The sequence below is a fragment of the Poecilia reticulata genome, chromosome 1 (genome assembly GCF_904066995.2).
Source record: "Poecilia reticulata chromosome 1, P_reticulata-male-v2, whole genome shotgun sequence".
NCBI classification, from domain to species: Eukaryota; Metazoa; Chordata; class Actinopteri; order Cyprinodontiformes; family Poeciliidae; genus Poecilia; species Poecilia reticulata.
Window position 1 is genome coordinate 9,573,905 of NC_088830.1, and position 11,050 is coordinate 9,584,954.

Consider the following 11,050-nt stretch of genomic DNA (forward strand, 5'->3'; position numbering starts at 1 on the left):
ATTGGCATTAATTGCATTCCTCTCTCAGGAGATCGGTGGTATTAATGACATCTTGAAGAATGTGTTCCTCATCTTCCCTCACTTCTGCCTGGGTAGAGGACTGATTGACATGGTGAAGAATCAAGCCATGGCTGATGCTTTGGAGAGATTTGGTGAGCCTTTACTTTGACCTGTTATCAATTTTATAGTCATATCATTGACTAGGACAAGAAAAGTCTCATGAAAGGCCATATTAAAGAGACGAAATGTCTGTTATAGGTGAAAACCGGTTTCGCTCTCCTCTGGCTTGGGACATGGTGGGAAAGAACCTGTTCGCCATGGCAATAGAGGGAGTTATTTTCTTCTGCATCACCGTCCTCATTCAGTACCGCTTCTGCTTTAAAGCCAGGTTGGTAAAACATGTCATCAGTCGAGTTCACCTACCACTTACCCAGACGTCACGAATGAAAACATTAGTTTTGGGTTTATATTTCAGGCTGTGAAGCTCAAGTCCGCTGAAATTTGAACTCTCCTATTTTAAAACCCCGCAGATCCTCCACCGGCCATCTGAAACCAATTGGAGAAGAGGATGAAGACGTTGCCAGAGAGCGACAGAGGATCCTGAGCGGCGGTGGACAGTTGGACATTCTCGAGCTGAGGCAGCTCACCAAGATTTACAAGCGGAAACAGAAGCCGGCCGTGGACCGGCTGTGTGTTGGCATCCCTCCCGGAGAGGTACGCCCAGTTTACAGAAAATAATACAGAGGAACATGCAAGAATATTTGTATTTTTTTTAATGAGATTAAGCAAGTGTGTTGAAATAATCGTAGCAGATATTCTCAGTGATACACATTTTCCCTTGTAGTGTTTTGGTTTGCTTGGGGTCAACGGAGCAGGAAAGACCAGCACCTTCAAAATGTTGACTGGAGACTCAGATGTGACCAGCGGTGAGGCCTACTTAGCTGGCAAGAGGTATGAAACAAGACAAGCATTCTTATTTCATTTAAAACTAAAATAACATTTGGAGACTAATGTTCTTGTGCGTTTTCTCTCCTTTCAGTGTAAACACAGAAATAAACGAGGCGCATCAGAACATGGGCTACTGTCCTCAGTTTGATGCCATCAACGACCTTCTGACTGGAAGAGAGCACCTCGAGTTCTACGCCATCTTGAGAGGAGTGCCTGAGAAGGAAGTCTGCGAGGTCAGCAGCACCACACATCATTGGTCTTTCATGTCCAACCTACTCCAATAACATGTATATCAAACAAAGAAAAGTTAAGCTTGTCCAAACATTTAGCAAAACTCTTTTTTCAACACTAGGTGGCAGAGTGGGGGATACGGAAACTGGGATTGATCAAGTATGTGGACAAAGCAGCAGGGAGCTATAGTGGAGGAAACATGAGGAAACTCTCCACTGCCATTGCACTTATAGGAGGCCCGCCTGTTGTGTTTTTGGTCAGTGAAACTACATATTAATCATAAAACATAAAGATGACAATGTTCACGGTGGCACTAACTGATGTGTTGCACAGTATATTTCGGCTAAACGTATGTTATCACCTTTGTAACAGGATGAACCAACAACAGGAATGGACCCTAAGGCACGTCGGGCCCTCTGGAACGCCATCCTGAGCATCATCAAAGAGGGACGATCCGTGGTCCTCACCTCCCACAGGTCAGTCGAAGAATTTCTCTGAACTATTGGAATCAATGAATTAAGTGAACAATTTCTGTAGCATCCCTATGTCTGTGTATTGAATAAATGTTTTCTATCTTGGTTTGTCGCAGTATGGAGGAGTGTGAAGCACTCTGCACCAGAATGGCTATCATGGTGAACGGCAGGTTCCGCTGTCTGGGCAGTGTGCAGCACCTTAAAAACCGGTAGGCCTGCACAAATGAAACATTTCATTACAAAAAAATGCCGTTTCGGTAACGAAATAAAGGGGCAAAACCTGTAAACCCAAAGCATCTTAAAACAATAAATGTCTTCCATCAGGTTCGGAGACGGCTACACCATCATTTTGCGCGTGGCGGGGCCGGACCCGGACCTACGACTGGTGATGGAGTTTATAGAGCGGGAACTGCCAGGGAGCACGTTGAAGGAGAAACACCGCAACATGCTGCAGTACCAGCTCCCCTCTTCACTCACCTCCCTCGCCCGAATCTTCTCCCTTCTCTCCAAAAACAAGGAGGCACTCAGCATAGAGGACTATTCTGTCTCTCAGACTACTTTAGACCAAGTAAGCAAGCGAACACAAAGTCAGTGGCTATTCTTAAATTAATGGGCCCCTCTGCCAGCTATGTTCAACATTCTGAAATTGGATCAAATATGGCGCTGCTCTGCAAATTAATCAAGGAGAAGCAATAGAAAACTTGTTCAAGTTGCATTTTTATCTTGTGCCTGTGCTGCTAACCCACACTTTTTTACTGACACCCTGAGTAGCTCACTACAGAAATCAAAAACAGCCACTGCAAAATATTCAAATTAGTCTAGCAATATCTAATTGTATATATTTTTTCATTTCCCTTCTCTCAGGTGTTTGTTAATTTCGCCAAGGACCAAAGTGACGAGGACCACTTGAAAGACATCCACCTGAGCAAGCGGGATGCAGTCGTGGTGGACCTTTCCCAATTGAACTCTTTCCTCACGGACAGCAAGACAAGAGAAAGCTGCGTCTGATTTCTGAATCATGCTTCACCCTCTCTCCCTGCTAAAAGAAAGAAAGAAAGAAAAAAACGTGGACCACTGACTTGTGGGGGAGACGACCTATGGTCATTTTTTTATTTCTATTTTTTTAGTCTTTTTTAATTGTCATCGTGTTTCAGTGAACCTGCGTCTCATCGCACAGCCTCCGACGGAGGCAACGACGGCAGGTTTTGTGACAGACGCTGAAACCATGAAAAACTCAATGCAAATCAATGCAAGTAAAATAAACGTATATATATTTAAGATTTGAAGGTAGCTGTGTAGAGGTTGGAGACTGGTGCTTCTCCTCTTCACGACGTGGACAGGATGAAAGAAGACACTTGAAGCGAAAGCAGGATCTGAATTTCTCCGTTCGACTGGAAAGTCCAGGTTACTGACTTCACGGACAAGACACTTTGGTAGGGGATAACGCGAAACGAAATCTGGAAGGTTTTCGTCCCCATTCCTCGGAGCAGACGGCCGCAGTCTGCAGGACTGCCTGTGAGCAAGCGACAGCAGAGTTTATGACGTTGTAAAAACAAAGTCATTTGAATCATTCACTGCCAGCTGTTGAAAGATGGACTGACTAATTTTTTTTATTCAGGGTCAAACCTTTTCTCGATTTCTATTCGTTACCAAGCGCAGTTGTTTTATAATCCAAGAGATGGTTGAAGGTAAGCATCTAAAAATCCCGTTTTGGTCTCAAATGTGCAATCATCTGTGTTTTAACTTTTGCTAATCTGAAAAAAGAAAAATCCTTTTAGCCAAGCATGGTTAAGTTGTTTCTCATGGTTGTTTAATAATTCAAACTGCTAACCAATGTGGGGTTCTTTTTAATGTATTTGGTGTCCTTAACATTGTCCAGCACAGTGCCTATTCTGGTGGAGCGTCAAGCTTGAGCACTCCATTAAAAACAACAATGTATGTAGGCTGCCAAGGAATGTATAAAACCAATACCAACATGCAACAAAGCATAGAAAATAGTTTTGTTATAGGTTATTGTGAAATGTTGCGTGTGTGTGGGTTTTTTTTAACTGTTGTCCTTCATTGTCAGAATCAAAACAAAAAAATAGTGGTTCCCTTATGTTTGGTTAAGATGTGCATTCTGCTCTTCTGGCTTTACTCATCCTGCCCTCTCTCTTTTTTTTATTTTTGCACGGCCACAAGGTGGAGTCATCAGCAGCTCTATTTGTGTGAACCTTAGATCTGAAATATGTAAATGTTTTGGATGTGGTCTTTGAGAGGGTATGATGGGAGCACTTCAGATCTGAGCCGGTGGTGCATGGATAATATGTACAGTTGCAATTTTGTGATGTTAACACTGGAGTGAACTAACTGTCTGTGTGCCAAACAAAGCTAAACTTTGAACACTGACCGATCAGCAAAAGCAAACGAGTGTTTTATAACGTCTATCCATCAGGTCAGTTTGAAATATATTCCTGTTTCTCTTATCATCTGGGGTTGTTGTAAAAAAAACAAAATAAGTGTGCACTCTCCTTCTTTTCTTAACTAGACTGCAAGTTACATTCATCCTGTGGAAAAATTGCCAAAGTCTGCCCACATCTATTAACTACAACTGAGGATAAGACAGTTGTTTTTAGCAGCTAAACAGCCAGCCAGACTAAAAACGAGGACCATGTAAATTCAAATTTTGCTTTTAATACTTTATAGTAAAAAAAAAAAAAAAAAATCATCCAGGATTTTAACTGATGGTGGATTGTGATTACAGGTGCTCTGTCTTGTATAAAATCTTGGAAGGGGTTTCAATTATCTCTGGGATCCACTAACTACAAACTGAGGATTTTATCCTCTTCCTTGAAACCCCTGATTTTTAAAGAATTTGAGCACTTTACAGGCTTAGCAGGCCTTTGTTTCCATTTTTTTTTTTAGACGTAGAGATGTAAAAACAAAAGTAAAATACAATCTCTCCACTGGAAAACAGACACAACAAACAAAGCTGCGCCACCGCAGTGAGATGTTTGCTAGAAACTTGAAGTAGAGAACAAAGGCTTGTGTATTTAAGAGAAATGTGATAAAAGTAAGTGAAGAAATTGAGAAGCAGAAATAGTTGTGAGAAATGCAGGACAGAATGAGGGTGGTGATTCTTCTCTTTTCATTCTCAATATTCTTTGTTTACATTTTTAAGTATTACAGCTGTTTGAGTCTGTTACCCATTGTGAATAGTTATTCTTTACATAAATAAAAAAAAAATCATGTTTTGACAACAAATGTCTCCCGACTATAGTTTTTGTTTATTTTATTCACTTTGTTTTTCTGTACAGCTGGCACATCAACATTTTTCTCAGTAGTTATGTTCTCAGTTGGATTACTGATATAAAATTGACATAGGATCTATGTAACAACACATGTAATTTACACACAGAAAAAGTGTAAATAAATCAGTACAGGAGTTAAGTTAAAGTGAAAAAGCACAAGGAATAGCAACTGTATTAAATACTTGGGACACTTTTTGTTGCTTATGACGGCTTCTAGACATTTTCTGTATGGAGAATATTGCCTTTTTTAATTGCCAGGCAATTGAAAAAGCTGTTTGAGGTAACCTTTAAATTAATTTCAAGCAATGCTGCACATGTGCCCTCACAGGCTGCTGCAGTTTACGCATTTTTAAAAGATGTAAGAGATTGCGAACAGTAGTGTGAACAAGATTCACATCGTGTTTTAGTTGTGCTTAAGCATATTCTCCCTAAGTATTTACTGTTCTGCAAATTTGTACATCAATGTAATGCTAGTTGAGGAAGTGTCATCAATAAACCATAAAATACTGCAATTTTTAAGTAATTTCAGAGTATAGTTTTACAATTGTTGAAAGTAAACATTACATTACTCAACAATACTCTGTCCTTAGCCCAGAGCCTCTCTAGTTAAATGTTCTACTTTTGTTCTTGTCATCTGTTCTCACCGTATTGGTCTATTCTATTTATGCCTAGATCTGTATTTCTGTAAAATCTTTTTTTTTTATCTGTGAAAGTGCCATACATATAAAGTTTATTTACTTAATAACTCTTTAGCTTCTTCCTTGTTAACCTAGCGTACAGCATAAATTGTATAATTACTGAGAAAAACAACCAGAAGGTCACAAGATTGATGACATTTAGACTTCATTACAATGTGACAAGAGTAGATATAATTTTTCCAGTTTGCTTCATAGTGTTGATTTTATCAACCACACAGATCAGCAGCGTCCCTCCCTGACGAACATGACGTCCTTTCTGGTTTCCATGAGGAGAGAATTGAGACATGGCATAGCTGTGACTCACTCATGCAGATGCAATGTTAATTATAAAACCAAACAAAACAAAGTAACATTTTTTTATGAACAATTAAAAGTTACTCTTCCTACGCTTAAAATATATCTAAGGTGAACACTTGCGTGAATGCACGATAAGAATTGCTATTTTTTTCCTTCATTGTAGAAAAACACTAGAAAAACCTTCCTGTCCCTCTCAGAGGTTGATCCACATGTATCTTGTTGTATTTCCAAAGACAAAACCAGAGATTTCTTTACACTTAAAAATACAAATGCAACAATTGTGTTTTCTCCTTTTTTGTCATGAGTTGAACCCAAACATCCAAGCTTTTTTTTTCTTTATACACAATATATATTGTTCTCTCAAATATTTTTCACAAATCTGTCTAGATCTGTGCTAGAGAGCTCTGCCTCTTTGCCAAGATAATTCATCTCATCTTGCAGGTGTGGCATATCAGGGCAGCATGAGTGCACACTGTGTGCTTTAGACTGGCCACAATAAGAGGACATTATGAAATGTGCAGATTTGTTTCACTGCAGGGTGTGCTGAAAAGTCAGAAAACCACTCAGTAGCTGCCATTGCATTACAAATGTGTGCAAAACCTTGTTTGATATTCTGCAAATGTAAAAAAAAACAACACACACACACACACACAATTTAGCAAATAAGAAATACAATTAAAATCACATGCAAGTTTGTTCATGTGATAAACATTAAAAAAAACATGCCACACTTTTCTCCTGCTAGTTCCTGTCGTGTTTTTTTTTTTTAATTGGCATGTTTATATTCAGCAAATTTATTTTCTAAATGTCAAATTACATAGCCAGTGGAAGCGCAGCTACTAACACAAATTTAGAACAGTTATGAATTATATTTAAGAGGAATAGTTCTATTGTCAAGTCAAGTCAAGTCAAGTTTATTTATATAGCACTTTAAAACAGTTCCACTGACCAAAGTGCTGTACAGCCACAAAATTAAAACAAGTGAAATAAAAATTAAAAGCACACTAACACCAAAAATACAATCACTTAAAAATGAAGACACACAATGCAATACAAGAACATACCCAAATATGCAGTCATAATAAATATCACAATAAGTAATCTAAAAAAAAAAGCAATAAAAGTAACTAAAAGTAACAGCAGCTCAAGCTGAATCAAAGGCCAGCCGAAAAAGGTGAGTCTTAAGAGCAGATTTAAAAGTTGCCAGAGAAGTGGCCTGCTTTACCGACATTGGCAAAGAGTTCCAAAGTTTAGGAGCTGCCACAGCATGTATACATGGAAAACATTTTGGATGCTTGGGTTCAGTTCATGCCCAAATGGGAACAAAAAACAAAAATGGCGCGTTTAGGTGTTTTGTTCAGGGTAGAACACCTTTCGGTTTCATATTAGTTGATCACTAAGTGGTGACTAATGCATTTTACTCTCCAAAGAGTCAGACTAGGTGACAAAATTAATGTGTGGATCCTTCAATGTCTTAATATTGATAAAGTTGATAATGTGTAGAGCGGCTGTGTGTACTCACTTTGTGCAGAGGACACACATATTGGAGTAAGTGTTTCCGTCACTGCCACACACAGGGGCAAAGTTCATTGGGCAAATCCTGTTCACCCTTCGAGTAGGACAAGAAGTCTATCCAACATATGAACACAACATCACATCAAATTTTGCTCAGTTATAGTAAGTTTTACACATAGATAATAGTTTAATTCTAAAATGTGTATTACCTTTCTCAAGAGTCCAGACCTTCTAGCAGAATCTATAGAAAATAATAAAGTGCGTTTTTTTTTTTTTTTTCTTGTATAATCCTACTGACATGTGCTGGCATCACAGTTCATATATGATGTCACGGTTTTAGATAACAACCAGCTCTGAGGGTCAGTGGATCTGAGGGTCAGTGTCAATTAACCTAAAGTGTATTAGGCATCATCAAATCTAATCTAGATCATTTTGTATGTTTTGTTTGTACTGTAGAATTTGACCTTATAGTGATCAGCATAAAACAACTTATCAAAGCAGGTTTCATTGTAAATAGAAATGTAATAGTTCCAGCTGTACTTTGTAAAGAAACTACTTTCAAAATAGACCTTCAAACCAAATGAAACAAGAAAAACTTTCATTTTTCACCTGCTGTGACACAGATGAGCAGAAACCCCAGCAAGGAAAGTGTTCGAGTCATGATGTTGGTGGATGAATGACTCAGAACGGACAAATACTTCTCTGTATATGGGTGTGTGTGTGTGTGTGTGTGTGTGTGTGTGTGTGTGTGTGTGTGTGTGTGTGTGTGTGTGTGTGTGTGTGTGTGTGTGTGTGTGTGTGTGTGTGTGTGTGTGTGTGTGTGTGTGTGTGTGTGTGTGTGTCTGCGTGTGCATTTATTTGTAATACCTTGTGGGGACCATTTTTCTGACACTACGTCGTGGGGACCCACTGCCCCTTGTGGGGACTGAAGCCTGGTCCTGACAAGGGAAAACGCTGTTTTTGGGTCAGGGGTTAGATTTAGGACTAAGGTTGTTAGGGTTAGGTATGTAATGTATAGGTTTAGGGATAGGATAATAGTAAGGCTTAGGCTGTAGATAGCCACGTAAACATGCGTGTGTGTCTGTGTGTCTGCGTATATGTGAGTGTATAGGAACTTGGCAGCTGTTAGCACAATCTCATAACATAATCATTATCACACATTGCACAGAAATAAAGATACAATTTGTTAATCGCTGGGTGTCAACCAACATAAAGAATAAAAAAATTAATTAAATAAATATATGGATATACACTAAGAACATTTACATACTTTATTGAGAATTTTTATTTGATTGGAGAAATACACCAAAGTGAAACAGGGAAAAAAAAAAAAACGTTACTAAGATCCTCTTAATGAAAGACTAAACAAAGGCTGATCAGAAATATTATGGAAGGGTTTTTAATTCCTCAAACTGTTGTTTTTTCATAGTAACATGGACATATGTGTTACGTTGCATAATTTCTTTTTTTCTTTTTTTTACATGGCCACAGTGTGGAGTCATCAGCATTTCTATTTGTGTGAACCTTAAACCTGAAAAATGTAAATGTTTTTATTGTGGCCTTTGAGAGAGCATAATGGGAGCACTTTAGATCCCAGCTGGTGCTGCATGGATAATATGTACAGTTGAAAGTTTGTGATATTAACACTGGAGAGAGAAGCTGAACTTTTATCACTCCTCTTCCTATTAGCTTTTTGTATAAACGCTTTCTTAACCCTTGTGCATGTGAGAACTGAGGTAAACGTAGAGGACTGGCAAATGATACAAGTTTTACGTGTGTGGGGGTCGGTTGGACCCCATTTTTAGACACAAGGCCTAAGAAAAGGAGAGTGAAAGGAGAGTGAAATGTCTGCCCACATCTGTTAACTGCAACTGAGGAGGAGACAATTGTTCTTAGCAGATAGAGAACCATCCAACCATCCATCCATCTTCTTCCGCTTATCTGGAGTTGGGTCGTGGGTGTAGCAGCCTAAGTTAGGAGGCCCAGACTTCCCTCTCCCAAACCACTTGGACCAGCTCCTACATTTCTACACTCAAACAGTTTTCTAAAGTGGATTTTCAATTGAAGCAGGAAATAATACAATACAAACACTGGAGCTGAAAGGTTTGCTTCAAACTACGAGACATAAGGACACCCTCTGTTTTCAAACGGAAAGGAAAGACAGGCTTTGTGGATGACCTGCTAGAAACTGCCTTTTCTGCTTCCTTGTCATCTTTTCTCAACTTGTGCCTATTAAAGACTGCATGTCACTGACCCATGGAGTAAAACCCCGGTTACCAGGCACTTGCCAATATGCCCCACCTCCAGGCCTGGTTCAAGAGTGGGGCCAAAGTGACCCGCGTCCGGGAGAGGGAACACTGTTTCTAATTGTTTTGGGGTCTATGCAACCAGCAAGACTAAAAATGAGGACCATGTAAATTAAAATTGTGCTTTTAATACTTATTATCCAAAAAAATTAATCATGCAGGATTAAAATTGATGGTTGATTTTGATTTTCTCTTCTTTTTGTTCTTTTCCCTACTTCTTTATAGTGATAAGACTGATTTAATGGTAAGCAGACCTCACAAACCTCACTGGCTGTTCCAAAATTTCACCTCAAAAATCAACAATTCTGTCTTAAAAAGCAGGAACAAGGTAAAGAACTTGGGTGTCTTGTTCTTTGGAGACTCATTTAAAGGCGGTAACTAGGATTGCCTTTTACCATCTTGGAAATATTGTAAGAATTAGACAAGATTTATCATCTGAAAATACCGAGCTCCTTATTCATTTGTCTAATCATGTATGAACTACTTTTAGATCTTTAAATGGTCAGGTCCCTCATTACATTACCAACACGTTGATCCAATATTAAATGTTGTACATTTGTTCTTATCAGCTGTTCTTACCATATTTGGTCCATTTTTTTTTTTGTTCAAGTCTGTATTTTGGTAAAGCCCACTGCAGTTTTAGCTATAAAAAGTGCAACATAAGGTTTACATACTGACTTACTAATATCTCTTTAGTCTTTTCCGTCACTGAGAAAGCAAAGCGTTCACAAAGTATTTTTGGTCAACTTTCTAGTCCAGATAGAAACTGCACTATCTGCACTAGATAGTGCAAAAAACTTTTCAGCAAGATGATGGAGTTTGTTTCAACTCAATAATACCTTAAAGGGACAGTATTATGTGTTTATCAGACACATAGAGCCATTTTATACATCAATCAACTAACTATATTACCTTCAGTTGTTATAAAAATGTCATATATGTTAACTATGACTTACAAGAAAATTTCCTTCTTAATGTAACGTCTTGAAATTGGGCTTCTGTCTCTTTAAAAACTCCTGCTCTTTCTGAGACTCCGCCTTCAGGAAGTCATTACAACATTGCTCCCCTATTAATCCCTTTAATACATTTTTGCCAGTGTTTCACTAGCAGGTAGCTCTTATAATGAGCTCAGTAGATGTACACTTCCACCAGCTATTAGCTAATTGAATCTTCTGAAGGAGCTGAGTGGAGGAGTGGTGGTGGAGGTTTGCTTTAAGAGGCGGAAGCTCAGCTTGTAGTTTCTGATTATATTTTAACAAGAATGTTAGAATGTTTCAGCTCGGTTCACCCAG

At 38.7% G+C, this 11,050-nt stretch overlaps 1 protein-coding gene across 2 annotated transcripts in view; it reads left to right on the forward strand.

Moving 5' to 3' along the window:
• Positions 1-4,895, forward strand: part of LOC103469417 (phospholipid-transporting ATPase ABCA1-like) — a 34,098-nt gene extending 29,203 nt beyond the window's left edge. For both annotated transcript variants that reach the window (XM_008417117.3, XM_008417194.3), the window contains exons 40-49: positions 29-152; positions 259-388; positions 531-714; positions 845-951; positions 1,040-1,181; positions 1,301-1,435; positions 1,552-1,655; positions 1,769-1,861; positions 1,977-2,220; positions 2,517-4,895. In XM_008417117.3, the coding sequence (XP_008415339.1) occupies positions 29-152; positions 259-388; positions 531-714; positions 845-951; positions 1,040-1,181; positions 1,301-1,435; positions 1,552-1,655; positions 1,769-1,861; positions 1,977-2,220; positions 2,517-2,660 (1,407 nt within the window). In that variant the 3' untranslated portion in view covers positions 2,661-4,895. The remainder of the gene's footprint in view (positions 1-28; positions 153-258; positions 389-530; positions 715-844; positions 952-1,039; positions 1,182-1,300; positions 1,436-1,551; positions 1,656-1,768; positions 1,862-1,976; positions 2,221-2,516) is intronic.
• Positions 4,896-11,050: the final 6,155 nt, after the last annotated feature.